Consider the following 21,877-nt stretch of genomic DNA (forward strand, 5'->3'; position numbering starts at 1 on the left):
TCACCTGAGAAAATTCGTCTTTACAAAAGATGATCTCAAAAGTTGATGTTTTAAGATCACTAAATAATTGGATTGTTGATAAGAAATTAGAGAAAAACGGATGATGGCAAGATTGTCTAATTTTTGATACATTTTAGATAAATATTTGATAAAATTTTGTTATTTTGTTTACAATTTGAGTATTTTCTGACAAGATTTCGCTATTTTGTGGTAAAAATGGTTATTTTTGGCGACACTTGTGTCTCTGTGTGGCAGGTATTGGGATATTTTTACTAGAAATGGGTTCCTTTTCGCAGGAATTAGGTGTTTTTGGCAAAAATTTAGTAGATTGTGGTAATAAATGTGTATTTTTGCTATGAATTGTGTAATTCAGGACTAGAAACAGATATTCTTGGGCTAGAACTGTTTTTTTTTGGCAACAGTTTGATATTTTTTGGTAACATTTGGGTGTTTTTGACAATAATTGGATATTTTGAGCCAAAAATTGGGTAATTTTTGGTCAGAATTGGGTTTTTTCTTGGTCAGAATTGGCTTTTTTTGGCCAGAATGGGGTATTTTTTGGGATCAATTGGGTATTTTTGCCAAAAACTGGGTATTTTTTGGACAGAATTATGTATTTTTTGGAAGAATTGGGTAGTTTTTGGCCAGAATTGGGTATTTTTCGGGAAGAATTGGGTATTTTTGATAAGATTTGTGTATTTTTTGGTCAGAATTGGGTATTTTTTTGGGAAAAATTGGGTATTTTTTGCCAGGAATTGGGTTTTTTTTGCCAAAAATTGGGTATTTTTTGGAAGAATCGGGTATTTTTTGGTCAGAATTGGGTATTTTTTAGGGAAAATTGGGTATTTTTTGGCCAGAATTGGGTATTTTTTGGGAAGAATTGGGTATTTTTTGGGAAGAATTGGGTATTTTTTGCCAAGAATTGGGTTTTTTTTGGCCAGAATTGGGTATTTTTTGGGAAGAATTGGGTATTTTTTGATAAGAATTGGATATTTTTTGGTCAGAATTGGGTATTTTTTTGGGAAATATTGGGTATTTTTTTTGCCAGGAATTGGGTATTTTTGCCAAAGTTGGGTATTTTTTGGAAGAATTGGGTATTTTTTGGTCAGAATTGGGTATTTTTTTTGGGAAAATTGGGTATTTTTTGGCCAGAATTGGTCATTTTTTGAGAAGAATTGGGTATTTTTTGGGAAGAATTGGGTATTTTTTGCCAAAAATTGGGAATTTTTTGTGATAATTGGGTATTTTTGTCAAAAGTTACGTAATTTTTTGCCAGGAATTGGGTATTTTTGGGCAGTAATTGGGTGGTTTTTGGTAAGAATTTGGTATTATTTTAAAAGAATTGGGAACTTTTGGCAAAAAAATGGTAAAATTGCCAAAATGTACGTATATCAGCACAAAATCGGGTAAATTCTTGTGAATTACAATGAAAAATGATAAAATAGTAGTGAAAAATGATTAAAAGTTGTAATTGTGATAACTATGCGCGAATGAATAAAATGAGAAAATGCTTAAAGTAAAAGTTCCGCAGATATATTTTATTGAGTAGACAAAATTAGCTGAAGTGCATTAGAGTGGAAAACTTCATGTTCTATTGTTCTCACTCTCTTTTTTAGGTACGTCTTTGGAAAATTGATGAAAATAGGCTATAGGTAATCTTTATACATAGGTACGTCTTTTTACCCCCCCCCCCTGTCTTGCTCACGATATACTACTGACACTCGATTGGGACAAGTTTTTGTCGGTGATTGGCTGGTTACCGGCGTACGAAGAGGAAATAGTTTCAAAAAAGGATCAAACTCCCTCAGCAATTCTTCGCAGTAAAGCGGCTCAAGACAAATTCGTATCGATCGGAGACAACATTTTTGAGTTCACGTACTGGACATATGAACTGGCGTGAAGAAGGTGATTTTTCTCCGTGGGTTGGTGATGGACAAAATTGATTGTTATGGGTAGGGCGTTGAGTTTCTTTTGTTGCCATTGTTGGTTCATATCGATTTGGGTAGCAGGTTGTAGGCATCCAATTTGGAGACAAAAGGGGATAACTTCTGATAAAAGTCGCAGGTAGCCGTGTCCCGAGTGAACATAATGTTCAGGTAATCCTTTTCACAGTCGGCCAACGCGAAGAAGTACTTCGAGGTGTGCCAAAAGAGTTTGGTTAATCAAGGATTGAGGGAAAGTTAATACACAGGAATGTGGGCCAAATGAAATTAGAGATCACAGTCACGGCCTTCTTCCGTGTATTAATTCTCAAATTATCTGGTCGTACAACTGGTAGTTGTTGGCTTGAGGGGATGATCGCGTGGGGCTGTAAGGTAATTATTTCTTTCCTGGACGTGCATCCCATGCTCTGAATTGCTTCGGGGGTTCGTAAACTGATTGTACCTCAAATTAGGACCAATGAGTGATGTTTTTTGTTCCTTGTTGCGCGGTGAATGAGGGTCGGATAAATGGCGAGGAGCTGGGCTTCTGCCTTGTATTGCGGGGTGGGGGGGGGCTGCTGATCGCTGTGGCGTTTGCACGGGGAAGTTCTGTAGTTTAATCTTGACAGTTGCGGGTGGAGGGGATTGTCTGTTTTGTTGTGTTGTCAGCGAGGTGAAGGATCTGTGTCGGGGTAGTTATCCTAGGAGTATTGTCCACCCTAGACGAGACCAGATGTTTATTTATCTTGCAAGATGTTGCAAGATTTTGGAAGAAAATCTTGCAAGACGATGTATCGTCTTGCAAGATTCCACAAGATTCTTGCAAGATCTTGCAAGATAACCATTCGGATCCGACTAGGGCATCATAAGGTGATGCAAAGGGGGATTGGACTGTCACTATTTGTTTTGTAATGAGATAAGGAGGTGAGGGTACTTCTTGATTTTACCTAAATGAAAACATTTTCAGGGCTCGGTCACTGGTCTTTCTCTCAAGACGGGTCTTTCTGTGATAAGAGCCAGCGGGGAGATATGTTGATAAAACAAGGATATCAAGGGCTCCTCCGCTGAGGTTGGGTCGGGAGATTCTTCTGGGACAATGCCTTGAGGAGAGTTTGGCTTAGTGTTAATCATCAGCGGCAGTCACTCGCGTCCGATGAAGACAAAGAGGCGGCACGAAAGGTGGTTAGGGGATTTTACCGGGAGCGGTCAGCCGTTGATACATAATATGACTGAACTGTAGAATGAAGTCTTGTGAACAGTGCTGGAAATTACATTTTGCTTTGTTTCCCAGGTTGAGGTGCCATCCGGAATTGACCTCTGCTCATCCGAAGTCCAACGCACACGGTGTGTTCCCAGACCATAATTACAGGCTCTGGATTTTGGTTCCGGATGGGAATGGTCTAATCATAGGTCACTTGTGGATGGGAATTGTCGGATCAGAGGTCGTTTCCGGATGGAAATAGTTTGATCCCTCAGGGGTCACTTTTGGTCTGGGGATGGTGTGATCAGAGGTCGCTGCCGGATGGGAATGGTATGATCAGAGCCGCTTCCGGATAAGAATGGTGTGATCAGAGGTCGCTTCCGGATGGGAATAGTCTGATCAGGGGTCACTTACGGATGGGAATGGTATGATCAGAGGTCACTTCCGGATGGGAATGGTATGATCATAGGCCCCTTTCGAGCGCACAATAGTATGATCAGAGGTCACTTCAGACTGGGGATAGTCTGATCAGAGGTCTGCTCTGGATGGTAACCGTCTGATCATAGGCACCTTAGAGAGCTAAAATAGGTTAAATACTGTCGGAAAAAATCTACAGTTGAACTAACGAACAATTTTTTTGGGGATTTTCCAGTATGTTTTGGGTGTGTTCCCCTCCTCCTTCTCTCAACCGGGCTGGGGACCGGCTACGGCGGAGTTAAAAACAAACAACTTTCGGGGAACTGAGTCGGAGTAAACGGTAAAAATCCGCGCTCTAAGACTCTCCTCAAGTAAAACAAAAAAAAACAAATTATAACATATAGCTAAAGTTATGTCGGAAAATTGTCTCAAGTTCATTAAAAAACAACTTTTGAGATTTTCCTGTTTTTTCTGGTGGTGTTTCCCTCCTCCTTCTCTCAACCGGGCTGTACTTCGGCTCAACTGGAAAATGGTCTGGAGGTGGTTGGAAGTGGTTTAGAAGACGGTCTGATCAGTGGCATTTTTGGTCTTGGGATAGTCTGATCAGAGGTAATCTGAGGCGCACAATCGTCTGGACAAAGCTCTGGGTTTCGTCTGGGCCATGGTTGCACAATCGTCTGGCATTGTTCTGATTTGGGTTTGATCAGAGGTCACTTCCGGATGGGATTTGTATGATCAGAGACAGTTTTGAGCGCATATTTAGCGCACACGGTGTTTTGAGCGCACATTAGTCTGATCAGAGGTTACTTTCGTCTGGGATGGTATGATCAGAGGTTACTTTCGTCTTGAACGGTCTGATTAGAGGTCACTTCCAGATGGCACCTCAACCTGGGTTGGCTCAGGCCGTGACGGCAAATTGCTCTGTACTTTCAAAATCAAGATATTGTTTTGCATGGGCTCAGTTTTTGTGAGTTTTGGGGAATCATTGGGTGACTCTCGATTGAGTGTTGTATTTGAAACGGGCGTGTCGCTAAAACAAAAAAAATATATTTTGGTACCAGGAAGATTTACTATAAAATATTCTGAAATTTCTGTACATTTCGGTTCATTTTTAACAAGCAGTTTTGCGAGAAAAAATAGTTCGCGATGGATTTCATTAATGTAGTTAGAAGTTTTGCATTTTAAGGGACTAGTATTTGGAGAGATCTATAATTCGAGAGACCTAAGCTATGAACCTCATGTGTATGTTTGGGGATCATAGCAATCAAAGATCGCTTTATGTAACATAGTTGTACAGGTTTGGAATTTGAAAAACATCCTTATGGAGGTTAGATTGTCTCACTTAAGTTCTTAATTTTTTATATAACAAATGAAACTCATTTTGTGAATGTGATTGAGCACTCGAGAATGATTGTCTGCGTTTCTTTGGTATAGTGGCTTTTTTTAATCTATATTGGCTCTTGTATTTAAAACAGGGAAAATTGTTTGAAAAAAACCAAAAAAGAGGTAATTATTCGAGCTAATATGACATTAGGTACTAAAAGCGTTTTTTAAAAAATAAGTATTAGAACACTTTCAGTTAAGTCAGACGGCCCATAGTAAAAAATTGAACGCTCTCTATGTAATGACTAATTCTCTTAGCACCTACCAGGGGAATTTAAAATGAGTCTTTGAAAAGTTTTTGTAATCTACCCAATTGAGGCCGCTTAGCGTAATTTTTTTCCCGCTAATAAACAGTTTATTAAAATAATATGCATGTTGCTTTTTTGTCATTCATAAAACTGTGCCTGTAATTGGTTTTGTCTTGCAAAATCTGGAACATGTACGGCTTTTGCCACTTTTTTCTCTGCTGCGTTGTTAATAATGTTTACCTGATTTCACCTGATTTTTAAGTCAATTTTTTTGAGCGAAAATGACAGCTTGTTGCGCAGTAAAGCCAGTTGGAATTAAGATACGATGCATATCATTGGATGTGAACACAATTATTTTGTTTCTCGACTTAATTGTGTAATGCGTAAGGCGATATGAGTCATCCTCTCTTTAATCTATTTTAATTAACTGATCAAAGCCATCAGCTTTACATATTGCTTTTGTTGACCATGGAAAGATTTACGGGTAATCTGATTGACAATTTGTACTTTGTTTTGGTAACACATAGGGATGCATTGGTTTCCAGTGACATATAGAGTTGAAAAAACTGGCTTATACTAGATTTTATAGATTACACTTAAGTTATCTAGCGCTGCAAATGTTTAACTAATTTCAGTTGTAGCTTATCATAGTAGAGGTAATTTTTGTCTCAGTTAATTGAAATCTGTCCGTTTAACGTCTCTGTCAATATCACCGATTTTTCGATAGGGTTAAGCTGTTAAGAGCCATATAGAAAAGTATTCAGCTAAAAGTGTAGCCAATTTTTGCATCTAATTGTTTGTTTGTATGTACTGCACTAATTCGATTTTCTTTTATGAAGTGTTCGTACCTTTCTGGTATAGGAAAGAGTTTTGATTCGTCTGATTTAACATAACCACTTTGAATGCCCTCTTTGCTAAAAGATGATGTTGATGGTGGGCTGTTGTGTATACTTAAGTGTATGTTTGTAAAGATTTTAGAAGGTTTACCTGTGAAGAAATCAAAGCATTTGTTAATTTGAATGAAAATATCGTGGTATTATTTAGGATTAAAGATTTTTTTTAAATACCAATTCTGAGGGGTCTAGTTATTAACTGAAAGCGAGAAAGTGCCAATTCGTCTTAGAGGATACCTCGAACAAAATTGTTGACCAATATTGGTTCGGTTATTTTGAATTTTACCAATAAGGAATTGATTTTAAAATTTGACGATACAGGCTTCTGATCGATTAAAAGCAAAATTCTAAAACCATCTATCAACAATTTTGCTAGTGCTTTCTGGTGTGCAGTGGACTGATTCGAAATCATATTCGATTGTATTATGGTCAATAATTTCTCTTTTTAAATCTTATGTATGCGTGACCTTGGTCAACTGTATTAACCATCAGAATGTGTGTTTGGGTAGTATAAGATTCAGTTTTGTTAGATTGTTTCTCAGGCAATGAGCCAATGGATTTTCTGTGGCTTTCGGAATCCAATTGAGGTCAGAGGGATTGTATACTATATTTCCGTGTTGTAAATCAAATAGGTGTTTCAACGTTTGCATTGGAATCTAACGTGATTCACGTCTGTGTTTGATTGCAAGTGTGGGCAACCAAGAGTTCATACTCTATAATTGGGGCTCCTAGTGAAATTGTTTTTGAGATCTACACAAGCATGTTCTTCTAGTGCTTCAGTTTCTCTAGAGAGGAAATAAAGTTTCATAAAATTAATGTAACAACCGTTATGATGGTATCTATAGTTTCTTGTAAAGACCAGTTTTTTTATTGTTGTCATTAAGGCATCACTTCACGGTAAAAACAGGTATCTGGAACTATAGGTGCATTTAGCCACCTGAGTGGGTAGGATCTAGAAATCTGGATATTTCACATCCATCGGTTTTTCTGAGCTTGAAATAGTGCTTATTTATAATATGGTGGATAGAGCAACAAAAGCCTTTCCGACTTGGGAGTTGAAATTTTATATTGATCGATAAAAATTGGTTGTTTAATCGGGGAAAAAATAATTTAAAGAGAAGTCAATTTCACTCTGTAGCGGACATGTGTACGATAAACGTGGTTGATGATTGTAAAATACAAAAAACCGGCTGTGTTTTTGTGTAGCTGTCAAACTCAAAACTAAAAACTTCCTCTCAAATGTATGAGGAAGGATTCGTGTCAACTGAAAAAATAGTGGTTTTGAAGCATGTGGGTGGAAAAAAGATACCTTGTTCAATTGTGATTCAAACTAAAAGGATAATTTGCGATTGCTTCAATCAATTTTGTACTCTTTTTCTTCGCAATGGGTTAGTTTTATGTGGTTTTTTAGGCTTTGTTTTGATCGATTATGATATTTTTTTCATTTATTAAGATAACCAAAAAAAACCTGCCAGGTTATCATAAATTTTGGGTATAACTTAAACAGTAAAATTGAAAATGTTCGAGATGTGTCTGAGTGTTTACCTAGACACTGATCGTTGTGCTGATACAGGTCTGGTGTTGGGTGTTGGAACAAGTACTTACTATTGAGTGACATTCCTTGAAAACTAAGCGGGAAAAATGCCCGGTTGAGAGAAGGAAGTTTACTAAGTTGAATTAGTGATTCCAATTAACATGAATTGTTAGTTTTTATGAATGTGATCATTGTCCTTAAGGAGGATTAAAAGAGTTAATTGCTATTCAGGAATCGAGCGGTGAAGGAAGTTGCGCCCCAATGAGCCATTGTCTGCCGACTCGTGTCAGGCGAGACAATATAAGCACACTTTGTTGTGTTTTTTTATTGTAGAAACAGTGTATACTGGCTGTGGCGGAGCTAATCTCGTGTACGGAGCTAACATTGTGGATTTTATGGTCATTCTGGCTAATAGACTGGTGTTAACGATAAAATATTATTGATTGCGGGATGAAATTGAGTTGAGTGTGCAGTAGGACGAGGTCCAACCGGAGATTTGGAAGGAGTAATCATCCATTAGGGGTAATCTTCCGTTCTTTTGCTTTTGGTTTTTCATTAAAGTTCAAATGATGACTATTTGAGAGTTCACTGCTTCGATTTTTTGCAGTTTATTCTTTTTGGGCTTGTGACTCGGGCTGTGCTGAGGTATGTCTGAGTTGGTTGTCATGTTAGGGGTCGCAATTGTGATTTTCTTTCTTGTCCATTCTGTGGAAAAATATTAAAATTGATTTTAAAATAACTTGATGCACTAAATAAGAGTATTAGAAATAGCAAATCGGAAAAGAAAAATCCTATTATTTGGACTATATTGCATTTTTGTGATCAAGGTTGTGGTAGAGCTCAGATTTAAAGAAAAAACAATGTTTGTATATAAAAAAGGGTTATGGTCGACGTTAAAGAAACTTCCATGAAATTGGGTTTGTTTAATTTCAAAATTCGTAATTTAGCACTAAACTGTGGAGTACATTTATACAATAATTCTCAAGTATATTGTGAAAAAATCTATACACCTGGATTAGATTTCCGAGGAGGCAAGTTAGAGGAGTTCGCTAGGCTGGCTACGTTGTTCAGTATTTTTGACTGAAGGAGATTGGCTAAGAAGTTACTGTTGTGAGCTGTTGATGAAGTTTGGCTGCTTTGAACAGTTGAGAAATATGGGTGGCAATAGTGAGCGGGCGAGGAGTTTAAGAGTGAGAAAAAGTACTGTGTCGAAATGAATGACAGAAAAATTGTGAGAGAGATTGAAATGGAACAGAGATAGCTTGAATTTGAGAAAGTAGAACATAGAGAAGTCGAACTTGAAAAAAAAGAACAGCAGAGAGAGAAATGGTACTGAGTAAACAACAAGAAAGACTGGAAACTGATTCAGTTCGTTGCGTATTTCGCTAACTACAATTTTTCTGGAAGTAGAAAGTACATTACAGAGTCATATGTCGGCAATTTAATCGAAAAAAAGCTCCCAGAAGCACATTACTTGCTGTGATTGTTCTATTTTTCTATTTTCCATTTTTTTCTCTGAACTAAATTGTAATAATGGGGAGAGCGGCGAAGGAAATAGGGCAGTGGCTGTTTTCCGACAACTTTCTGGTTAGGTGTTTAAGATTTCAGCGGTTTTGATGGTTTTCTTCATTGTTCTGTTGAAATTCGCATTTTCCTTCGCATGAAGAAAAGATTGATTCGAAATAAGATCCAAAAAACATCTCCACGCAAATGGTGACATCATCCCCCGACAATAAACAAATACATTGCCGAAAATTATGTTGACATTTCTGTCACATCATCCAGGGAGTGAATGAAGACATTTCTACAAAATAAATTTATTTGCATAGAAGCGTGGACAGTTGTGAGGACTATTCCTATTCATTCTACGCCATACCTCAGCTGTACAGAGAGTGCTATGGCGATGAATTCAGCTGGCAGTCCTGGGATGTGGACTGGAGTCAGAGTCAGCCAGACTATCCAGACTATTCATTGAGACGCGTATGACCATCGAGATTGCGTCAATTGAACTGGAACTGTCTAGATATCTTATAATATAGTTACATTTTGTATAGTCGCTGTTTCGTGTGTTTAAATGCTAATCTCATACTCATATACTTCTAAACGCTCACAAGCGGTGGGACAATAAAGTCTGATCGCGTATCTCAGTAATCCAGTTTTGACATTCATCGATCAAAAAGGTCAACATTTGAGTAATATAGATCGTCTAAAATTAATTTTCGTTGCATAAGTGGAGATACGAGAAAAAAAGCGACGTACATTTAAACAAAAGGACGCGCAATTTGAATTAGATTCCCCAGGTTGAGGTCCCAGACCGAAGTTGATATGTCCATACCGTCCCAGAAGAAAAGTGTTTATGGCCAGACCGTCCCACACAGAAAGTGTCTTAGAATTTCGAGCGTTTGTGTCCTGACTTTCGTGCGTTTACCACACAATTTGTGCGTTCATGTCCAGATCTTTGTAAGTTCACCAGACTTTCCTGTCTTCACAAATTTTCAGATTCATTTTCAGCCTTTCGTGTGTTCACCAGACCATATGTGCGCTCCTTTGCAGACTTAAGTTATTTAATTTTGAAGCAAACAGATTTTTTGATATCGCTTTTCTAGAAAAGGAGTCAGTATTTCAGATGTAATTTCGACGTTTTTGATTTTATTTGTTTCAATTTTTTGAAAAATGGTGCTTTTTCATTCGACCAAGGAGTTAGGCAAATTAGGCCAAAATTGGTATGGAGTATTCCCAGCTGAGACTAAAACAAAAAGTTCTTGATACAATATGTCCACAAAATAAGTTAGTTTTCCGATAGAAAGTTAGGCGTTTTCGCTTATACTCTTTTTGAAAAATAGTGGATTTTGATCACGCGCTAAAGATTTGGTTCAAGTTAGTCCAAACTCAATATGGGCCTGAAACAAAAGAAGATCTAGTTGAATTCATGATAAATTTAAATATGAGCTTTTATGTGAGCAGCTTATATAAAATAATGTGAAGACAACACTTGAAAGAATTGCCAGGGGAAATGTTCTTTAATATATAAAAACTACTGACAACATGTTTGTTGGCTCCAAGTGTACACGCAACCTATTACAAAAAATGAACTTCCAAATATATTCGAGAATCTTGTTACACAACGTAACAAACTTTGCGCTGAATGAGAAATTAAAATTAAAAAAAATGGTCAGGAATTGGAGCCCTAGAAGTTTAGGTAAAATCACGGTAGAAAACAAGTTCCTATTTCTAAGTGAAAACTTATGGACTAAGTTGAGCTGCTGTAAGGTTTGAGAGTTCGAAACATTGTTACCATTGGTTCTTCAATTTATTTTTCAATCCCTAAAGCTCGATTTTTCGCTGTTTGTCTTGTTGCTCGTTTTCGTCTTCTGAATTTAATTCAGCTGGGCGAAACTGTGACGGGATTATTCTGACGATTGACCACAACAAGGCGGCTCGGTAATGTGCGATCGCACATAAGGTTCCGACCCCGCTCATCCACAATTTTGGCATAATTGTCTACCAAATGAGGAACAGATAGAAAAACACAAAAAGTTCAAGTATTTTTCAAAAAAAAAATTGGTGTATGAACGAAAAGATAGCCTCCAAAGCAAATAAGTCAGTGAAGTAAAAAGTGATGCATTAGATTGATGAGATATGCCGATATTAAGAAAGCGAGCGAACACGAACGGCAAAATCAAACAACAACAACAAACATTAATTACATCAAAAAATTTATGTCCGTTTTAAAAAATAAAACTTAATAAAAAAGTCAAAACAGCGTCAGATAACTCTGAAAATAAACGAAATAAATTGTAATTCACCAGAAAAAAAATGGTTATTCACCAGTTCATAATAAAGCTTGGTAACAATTTGACAATAAAGAACAGAAACTTTAAAGTTAGAAAATTCGCTGAATTTTTAGAAAAAACAACTAATTTCAAAGTAATGAAAACCATCAGGAATCAACTAAAATTTCCCATAGGTTTAGAGTTACCAATACTTCTATAGAAGGGAATTAAGTACTCTTGGTATTCAATTTTTTATGCAATTACAAAAAAAAACAGCAAATAGACAACAAAATAAAAATCAATTAAAACTTGTCAGAAAATGCTTTGGAAGCCATAAAGCCATACTTTTGCCCCCAAAGTATGTTCGATTGCACCTTCGTCAAACACCGATAATGTATTATGTGGCCGCTCATTAATTAAAATAAGCAACAATTAGACAAAAAGGAAAAAAAGAATGCAAACTTATGTAATACTTGTTTTTTTTTTTCAAAAAAAATTTATTTCCAAAAACATGAAAGCCATAAATTACAAAATGAAAACTTTGAATAGGTTCATCCATTCTTCCAAAGGAAGCCCTTGAGATCTGCAATTATCCAGAATTTGTCTTAAGTCTACAAAAAGAACGCCAAATATGACAAAAACCAATTAATAGTTTACTTTTTTTTGTGAAAAACCCGTGTCGAAGCCAGTAAAATCATAACGAATTCTTTAGAAACATTAGATTTTGTGACAACAATCGCTTTGACACCTTCCCCTGACAAAAATAATGTCATCTTTGACCTTTAATTAACGAGACCAGGTAACAAACAGACAATAAAAGGAACAAAATTGCGAAGTTGAAATAATTTTTTTTTTCATTTTGGAAAACAATTGTTTTCAAAGTCATGAAAGCCATTATCTATCTTCTAATATCAGAACATCGGCTCATCTACTCTTTCAGGAAAAGCCAATCAAATCGGTCATTGTACAGGAAAATAAATACGACTAAAAAACAAAGTAAAACGACAGTTAAAGACAAATTTAAAAATTTCAATTAAATTCTTCGAGAAAGTATTGTCGAAGCGGTAAAGAACCACAATCTATATCTTTAAGAATTTAAATAGTATCAATTTTGAGTTATTTTGAACAAGAAAAATGTGATATATGGATAAACAAAAACGTGATAATTTGACAAAATTTGAAAACTTGAAAAATGGCCAAATGCCCTAAGAAAATAAAAAAATTGTTAAATCTAGTAGTATTAAAGCCAGAACACAATACCTTAAGGCGTAAAACCGGAATAAAGACTAAATTTTATTTCAGCAGAAAGAAAAAGCACTCTTTGATTGCTGACCATAAGCTACAAGTTGACCAAAATAAGAGAAAAATGGAGGCAAAGTTTAATAAGCTATTTTATATTTAAAAATCAAATATTTTAAAAAGTCAAAACGACCATAAGCTTTTAAGCAATCAACTAGATAAACTAATTGCAAGCTATTTAGGAAGCCAATAAGACCAATCACTAGTGAGCTTTGATTTGAAATGTTCTGCTATTTAATTAGTATAAAATGATCGAATTTTTTTAAATAAAAAACCGACTGATGACAATCCGAATTATTTTTGGATAGTAACGGTCCAAGATTGGTACAGAATCAGCTAATGTTGATTGTGCATCAAGAGTGTTTAATTGTTGGAATGTCATTGATATAGATATTTTGTTTGTTAAAAATCATAAGTAAATGCTGCGTTTTTGATAATCAACGAATAAAGTTAGCAAAAAACGGCAAAGTTTTATTTACAGAGCACCCTCAACGGAAGTTAAAGTGGAAATAGCCCCCTTTTAATTCTACAAAGATTGTGTTTGTGGTGTTTGGATGTGCTCTTCCTGCAAATTTAATCAGAAGGGACTAAAGAAACTTATTTCGTGCTGTTTTTGATGAAAAAGTCTGAATTTTGTGAAATTTTTAGCCGGAATTTGTGACAAAAAATTCAATGAAAATAGCCGACAATGTATTTTGTCTTTAAACATAAAATCAACAACATTTTCTTGAAAAATTTTATTAAATTTTATCAAAATTGGCGAAATTTTAGTCAAAAATGCCGAAAAAAGGTGAATGAAATCAACGGAATTCACTCTATTTTCTCGAAAGTTTAAACCCCGATATCTCCCTGTCAAAAACGAAAATCAAAAAAATCTTTTTAATTCCACATTCTACGCTGGACAAGCTTTCTAATGATACCAGTCTCATTTCTCTACGATGAATATATCGATCGGCCAAAATTGACTGAACAAAAAAAAAAAAAACCCAGTTGAGTATATAGTTCCTCCCCCCCCCCCTCAAGAGGGGTCGGAACAATTATTTTCATCTACACTGAAGGTTATTAAGGATTAAGCAGGCGGTACCATGTTTCTCTCCTGCCATTTTCCCCTCTTCCACTCATGCCGGCTGTAACGAAAGAAAGTAAAAAAGAATTTTTAATCGGAGAACTGTGTATTAGCCCAATAAACTGGTCTAAAAAAATGTGCATAGTGATTAAGCATATACCTAATAAAAATAGAAAAATAAAAAACAACTATTATCTTGATCTATACATCAGGCTCCTACAAATTGCAGGGTAATCTCACTGAGATTGTTTACATGACCGACATCCATCGAGCAGATTGTTTCGAAATTTTTAAGAGATATTCAGTAATTGTTACCAGTAATTATACAAAATCTTGGAGCAACTCTATTCGTGTACCTATAGTTGGGGTTTTGCGATGGAAGCATTCCTCTTTGCCTTTCCCATAAAATTGAACATGCAGGTTACGTCCCTGAAAAATTTGAACGAGACTGGCAAAAAATCGTACAATTGGAGGGGGCGACAGGGTTCGGCTTCTGTCCATATTCAGTACTTCATGACGTGTCTAATTGCTTAAAGCAAAGGTTTTCCCACTTGGTGTTCTCATTTCCAAGTGTCGTCTTTGCTATAAATAGCACAACAGCAATGGCTGTGCAAACTTCCGGAGAATTTGTCATTTGAATCTAATATTGAAAATGCAATATTGTTTGACCCAGAAATCAAAATCACTCGGGGTAGCAGAAATAAAAACTCTAGTGTGGGAACTGGTTAACTGCCAAATAATCCATTCTAGACTAAAGCCAGTCGGGGTCATTTGCTTTTAAAATATGTTATGTTCCTAAATGATTTTATTGAGTCGTGAGTCCCAAAAACCTAGTTCATCAAAATTGAACAGAAGGCGTAGCTTTTATCACTAAGTTTTGTTGATTTATCTTGTTTTCAATAGTTTTAACACATTAGGCATCAGATTACCTTACTTTCAGGATATCGGCACTTGTGTCGTGTCCAAGCACCGTTTTCAGGTCACATCCGCATGATAAAAAACACACTTAGAAAACCTTACAAAGTTACACTGTTCGTCCAAAAATCAAAAAGCTACTTCCAACGATTTATTTAATTTTGACATCTTGCAACACCAGCGTGCGTTAATTTCCCTGGGTTTTTTTGTTGGGGGGGGGGTCAAACGTGACTCCATATTTTAATAGCCAGGACAAAGTTATTATACCCCCCAATTTTCAAAAGAATAGGACCACTATAAACTAATATAATGAAACTGATCTACCAAAATTGTGCTTAGTGATTAAGCCGATAACTATTAAATAAGGAATTAAAAAAAAAACAAAAATACTGCCATGAACTATAGGTTAGGCTTCTAAATATTAAAGGCCAACTGACTGAGCTAATTTCAAATAAATAAACGACAATTTTTCAGGTGGATTGTTTCTTTATTTTGTGATATTCACACTTTGTTGTTCCGACCCCTCTTGAGGGGGGGGGGGAGGAACTATATACTCAACTGGGTTTTTTTTTTTTTTGTTCAGTCAATTTTGGCCGATCGATATATTCATCGTAGAGAAATGAGACTGGTATCATTAGAAAGCTTGTCCAGCGTAGAATGTGGAATTAAAAAGATTTTTTTGATTTTCGTTTTTGACAGGGAGATATCGGGGTTTAAACTTTCGAGAAAATAGAGTGAATTCCGTTGATTTCATTCACCTTTTTTCGGCATTTTTGACTAAAATTTCGCCAATTTTGATAAAATTTAATAAAATTTTTCAAGAAAATGTTGTTGATTTTATGTTTAAAGACAAAATACATTGTCGGCTATTTTCATTGAATTTTTTGTCACAAATTCCGGCTAAAAATTTCACAAAATTCAGACTTTTTCATCAAAAACAGCACGAAATAAGTTTCTTTAGTCCCTTCTGATTAAATTTGCAGGAAGAGCACATCCAAACACCACAAACACAATCTTTGTAGAATTAAAAGGGGGCTATTTCCACTTTAACTTCCGTTGAGGGTGCTCTGTAAATAAAACTTTGCCGTTTTTTGCTAACTTTATTCGTTGATTATCAAAAACGCAGCATTTACTTATGATTTTTAACAAACAAAATATCTATATCAATGACATTCCAACAATTAAACACTCTTGATGCACAATCAACATTAGCTGATTCTGTACCAATCTTGGACCGTTACTATCCAAAAATAATTCGGATTGTCATCAGTCGGTTTTTTATTTAAAAAAATTCGATCATTTTATACTAATTAAATAGCAGAACATTTCAAATCAAAGCTCACTAGTGATTGGTCTTATTGGCTTCCTAAATAGCTTGCAATTAGTTTATCTAGTTGATTGCTTAAAAGCTTATGGTCGTTTTGACTTCTTAAAATATTTGATTTTTAAATATAAAATAGCTTATTAAACTTTGCCTCCATTTTTCTCTTATTTTGGTCAACTTGTAGCTTATGGTCAGCAATCAAAGAGTGCTTTTTCTTTCTGCTGAAATAAAATTTAGTCTTTATTCCGGTTTTACGCCTTAAGGTATTGTGTTCTGGCTTTAATACTACTAGATTTAACAATTTTTTTATTTTCTTAGGGCATTTGGCCATTTTTCAAGTTTTCAAATTTTGTCAAATTATCACGTTTTTGTTTATCCATATATCACATTTTTCTTGTTCAAAATAACTCAAAATTGATACTATTTAAATTCTTAAAGATATAGATTGTGGTTCTTTACCGCTTCGACAATACTTTCTCGAAGAATTTAATTGAAATTTTTAAATTTGTCTTTAACTGTCGTTTTACTTTGTTTTTTAGTCGTATTTATTTTCCTGTACAATGACCGATTTGATTGGCTTTTCCTGAAAGAGTAGATGAGCCGATGTTCTGATATTAGAAGATAGATAATGGCTTTCATGACTTTGAAAACAATTGTTTTCCAAAATGAAAAAAAAAATTATTTCAACTTCGCAATTTTGTTCCTTTTATTGTCTGTTTGTTACCTGGTCTCGTTAATTAAAGGTCAAAGATGACATTATTTTTGTCAGGGGAAGGTGTCAAAGCGATTGTTGTCACAAAATCTAATGTTTTTAAAGAATTCGTTATGATTTTGCTGGCTTCGACACGGGTTTTTCACAAAAAAAAGTAAACTATTAATTGGTTTTTGTCATATTTGGCGTTCTTTTTGTAGACTTAAGACAAATTCTGGATAATTGCAGATCTCAAGGGCTTCCTTTGGAAGAATGGATGAACCTATTCAAAGTTTTCATTTTGTAATTTATGGCTTTCATGTTTTTGGAAATAAATTTTTTTTGAAAAAAAAACAAGTATTACATAAGTTTGCATTCTTTTTTTCCTTTTTGTCTAATTGTTGCTTATTTTAATTAATGAGCGGCCACATAATACATTATCGGTGTTTGACGAAGGTGCAATCGAACATACTTTGGGGGCAAAAGTATGGCTTTATGGCTTCCAAAGCATTTTCTGACAAGTTTTAATTGATTTTTATTTTGTTGTCTATTTGCTGTTTTTTTTTGTAATTGCATAAAAAATTGAATACCAAGAGTACTTAATTCCCTTCTATAGAAGTATTGGTAACTCTAAACCTATGGGAAATTTTAGTTGATTCCTGATGGTTTTCATTACTTTGAAGTTAGTTGTTTTTTCTAAAAATTCAGCGAATTTTCTAACTTTAAAGTTTCTGTTCTTTATTGTCAAATTGTTACCAAGCTTTATTATGAATTGGTGAATAACCATTTTTTTTCTGGTGAATTACAATTTATTTCGTTTATTTTCAGAGTTATCTGACGCTGTTTTGACTTTTTTATTAAGTTTTATTTTTTAAAACGGACATAAATTTTTTGATGTAATTAATGTTTGTTGTTGTTGTTTGATTTTGCCGTTCGTGTTCGCTCGCTTTCTTAATATCGGCATATCTCATCAATCTAATGCATCGCTTTTTACTTCACTGACTTATTTGCTTTGGAGGCTATCTTTTCGTTCATACACCAATTTTTTTTTTGAAAAATACTTGAACTTTTTGTGTTTTTCTATCTGTTCCTCATTTGGTAGACAATTATGCCAAAATTGTGGATGAGCGGGGTCGGAACCTTATGTGCGATCGCACATTACCGAGCCGCCTTGTTAACAATATAGATTACAAACCGTTAAAGCAGCTCTCTTAATGTGCTTATAGCTTGGGGTTCGATGGCAGAATCACAACTCAATGTCTTTCACATAAAACCGAACATGGAGGTTAGGAACCTGCATCATTTGATAGGAATCGGTAAAAAATTGTACACTGTAGAAGCGGGCAGCAGCGATCGTTTTTTGCACATATTCATAAGACAATTGATTGCTTGTCTATTTGCTCAAAGCAAAAATTTCCTCAACTTCTTCTTTTCATTTCATAGTTTCATCTTTAACACACTCAATATCTCTTATAACTAGTAAAACTAGTCAAAAATGTCAATCTTCGATTTTTCCAGACTTGTTATTATCCACGGTCGGGTGTTTGGTGCTACAAGTGTCACCAAGTAGAGAAAAGTAGTATTCACTGCCGGAGCAGGATGTTTTATACAACAACTCAATTGTTTCCAAGACTCGGGTTGTATATCCTTCTAATATCCGTCTGAAAGTTTCTAATTATCATCATTTTAATGGTAACTAGACCAGATATAAGTAAATGCTATTTTTGAGCTCAAAAAATAGTGTTTTGCATCATAAAGATTGGCCCAAAAATGTTTCCGTCGTTGAATTGTTTGCAACCGCAGCGTAATCTATCGTCACTCTACTGACCCTAGAAATCATCTTCTATGAAAATCTGAAACAAATATGCAGTGAAAAACAGAATAAAGAGGAAAGAGACAATATGTTATGATGTGTTCAAATGGTATGAAAACCTTTTTTTCTAAAATCAAGATGTATACTTAAAAACCTATAAAATTGCAAATGCCACATCCTAAAGAAAATTGTGATAGCGCATTTCTCTTGACTATCATTATTGGATTGCCCACCCAAGACCATGATTTTGAAAATTGTTCTATTATTAGGCATTGCGCTCCATACGCGTCTTGAGGTCGACCTGGAAAAGAAACTTTATCTAGGAGTACCTAGGATGTCGATTTCATTAATACAACGCACTCCAGAATTTTGGACCGAGACTTGAAATTAATATTTTGCTTACTACGATACTGGTATTTGTGAACCACCCAGCCACCTCAGTTTATGTGACACAGATTAAGATCGTTTCAAGGGGGGTGTTTCAAAAATTCCCTATAATGTAGGGAGTACCACGTTGTCTAAAAATTTACAGCTGCGAATTGAAACATAAGCCAAATACGTGAATTTTTCCAAATATGAAATTATAAAGTTTCAGAGGTTTCTCTGATGACGCCATTAGCTCAAATAACGAAATAAAATCATAATTAGGGGCGCTCATTTAGTAATAAATTTCTTGAGGGTGCACAATTTTCAATTTTTCTTTCGGGTGGATATCTTTGTCTATGTGGTGCGTACAATTTTCATAGAGACACTCTGATTGTTTGAAGTTACCTCAATCTACAATAAACTTTTCCCATATGTCTCATTAGTTTAATGTGAAAAACTCAATACACTCAAATTATTATTATTTGGTTTTTTAGTTAAATTTTAGTGTTACGCATCTTAAAGAACGGAGCAAAGTTGTTTTCGTCCTTAATTTGATTGCAACTAGGGCATAATCTTCCGCCACGCTACGAGCTCTATGAAATTCATCTTCCAGGAAAATCTGAACCAAATATGGTGTGAGAATTGGACTTAAGATAAAAGCGATATTATGCCATTTTATGTTCAAATGGCATGAAAACCTCTTTTCTAAACCTATTTGTGGCTTTTCCCATATAGGATCTTTCTTAGTTGGTCTGAAATCAAACTGTATTCTTGAAAACCTACAGAATTGGACGTGGCACATCCCAGAAAACAATTGTGATAGCGCTTTCCTCTAGACTATCATTACTGGATCGCGCAACCAAAAAGGTGAATCTGAAAACTGCTATATTATTAGGTAATGGGCCGCATATGCGCCTTGACGTCAGACCTGGAAAAGTAATTTTATCCAGTGGGATCGAGGATGTCGAATTCATTAAAACACTAGACTCAAGAATATTGGACCGAATCTTTGAAGTAATATTTTGTTTACTACGGTACTGTTTATTGTGAACAACCCGGCTACCTCAGTTTATCTGGCACAGACTAAGATTGTTTCAAGAGGATGATTCTAAAATTCCATATAAGCCAAATACGTGATATATTTTTAAAATTTGAATTTATATAGATTTAAGACTGCAGTCAATTTGAGGCTTTTCTGATGACGGCAGCACCTCGAACAACGAAGCAGGGGCCAAAGAATGCGCGCAAAATCACTCTCAGGAGTGCTCATTTTCAATTAACTTTATTGAGTATGCAGGTTTCAATTTTTTGTGGTGATTATTGTTGTCTATCGTGTTCGTGCAATTTTCATATGGATTCTCTTATTGTTTAAACTTACTCATTGCAAAAAAATTTGTTCCCGTTTTTCTCAATAGTATAATGTGACAGACTCAATACACTCAAATTATTATTACTTGCGGTTAGTTTGTTTTATAATAGATTTTTGCTGTTTTTTATAAAGAGCACTTGTTTTCTTGTGGTAATATTCCTGTAAAAAATATTTCCCCGGCTGGACGGAAAATATACTTTCCTTTCCTTCAGTTTTTGTGTGTTTTTGTGAGCCCAATTTTAGCTCCACAGTTTTTGGCAATTGCATAGTTTATTACAAATACTCCAGTCAACTCGTGTTAATTATTTGGTTTAATAAGTTTTAACAACCCGTAAATCAATTTGTATTCTGGAAAACAAAAATCGCAGAGCCCAAGAATACTCTACCCCCTTCAGCTTGAAGTTGGAGCAATTTGCATTTATTCAGAGTTGATCATTTTCTTATGTTAGCTCTGAAGGTTGCAGCTACACTGAATTGCGTTATTCAGTAAAAGATATTCTGATTTGTTTCTGCAACAAAAAACTGACTGAAAAACTTCAAAGATACAATTACGGTAGAATCAAGACATAACACATTTCAAAAGTGTTCTTTGGAGTTTTTAATTGATTCACGTTAGAACAATTAACAAAAATAGGCAGGAATATTCTTTTTGATTTTTTCCCATTTCGTATTCTTACAAAAATATGATTTTTATAAAGTGTCAGGGGGTCTATGCAAGTGCAACTACTGTGAAATTGGACCAGTGTGGATTCAAACCAGCATCTCTTACTGACACGCCTAATGTGCTATCCATTTACACCAACTAGTCTTAAGCTATCGAACTTAGACATCTCCTATAACCCATTCACTTGTTCTTTCTTGTTCCTCAAGGCTTCATATCTCTAGACAAGTACACGTTGAACACATAGAGCTTCTTGTCAAGCTATGTCAGTCTCATCTTATTCAATATTTACATTAGGTTGTTCTCTCTCAACATTCTAACACTCCCCCTTAAATCGCAATTTTCTTGTCATTATTTTGCAGTTAAGCTCAGAGGCTAGGGTCTGGGCCCATAAACTATTAGGGGGTATATGCATACAAGGTGTACTTCGGGGGTCTAATTTAAAGGCTTGGTTTTATTTTGGTTTTGCGTGCCCCCATAGACTTCCAATGGCTATTGCAATTGGATAGCTTTCGGTATTCGATGAAGATTTTTCTCCAACTATGGCGTATGTTCTCATAAATTATATTAATTTGCCATGAAAAAGTTCTTTGAAGGTGTAAGTATTCAGTTGAGAAAATTTGTAAAGTCTGAAACTGCTTTTTGTCTAAAATAAAGTTTACAAAAAAAACGATTGAGACATTTAGTTGTTAATTGTTGAATTTTTAACTAGCTATTGGCTATAACAAATAGAGGAAGTTTGCGTTAAAAAAATCCATATTTCGTGAAAGAGCACTTCACTGCGGTTCTACGCTATAACATCTGAAAAACTGTTTTAAGTGTTTTTTTTAAACTTTTTCTGTTCAATAGCTTTTTTTGTTGCAATAGCCTAATATTATTCATAGCCCCTACTTTTTTTTAACAGATTATATGTAAAAATTTACTATTTGAAAAAGGAGAAAATGAGATTTGTGAAACTGAAACAAAGACTGAACAAAGAGGCTCCTTATTGTTGTTCAAAAA

The 21,877-nt window shown here is 35.1% G+C and overlaps 2 protein-coding genes across 3 annotated transcripts in view; both read left to right on the top strand.

Annotated features, from left to right (window-relative positions):
• Positions 1-9,595, top strand: part of LOC142341873 (uncharacterized) — a 180,370-nt gene extending 170,775 nt beyond the window's left edge. The window contains exon 3 of the mRNA XM_075393171.1: positions 9,428-9,595. Coding sequence (XP_075249286.1) covers positions 9,428-9,584 — 157 coding nt within the window. The 3' untranslated portion in view covers positions 9,585-9,595. The remainder of the gene's footprint in view (positions 1-9,427) is intronic.
• The window catches only part of LOC142341872 (uncharacterized), a 213,596-nt gene that overhangs the window by 133,847 nt on the left and 57,872 nt on the right, over positions 1-21,877 (top strand). The window lies entirely within an intron of this gene.

Source organism: Convolutriloba macropyga, chromosome 6 (genome assembly GCF_964194025.1).
Source record: "Convolutriloba macropyga chromosome 6, txConMacr16.3, whole genome shotgun sequence".
Lineage (NCBI taxonomy): Eukaryota > Metazoa > Xenacoelomorpha > Acoela > Convolutidae > Convolutriloba > Convolutriloba macropyga.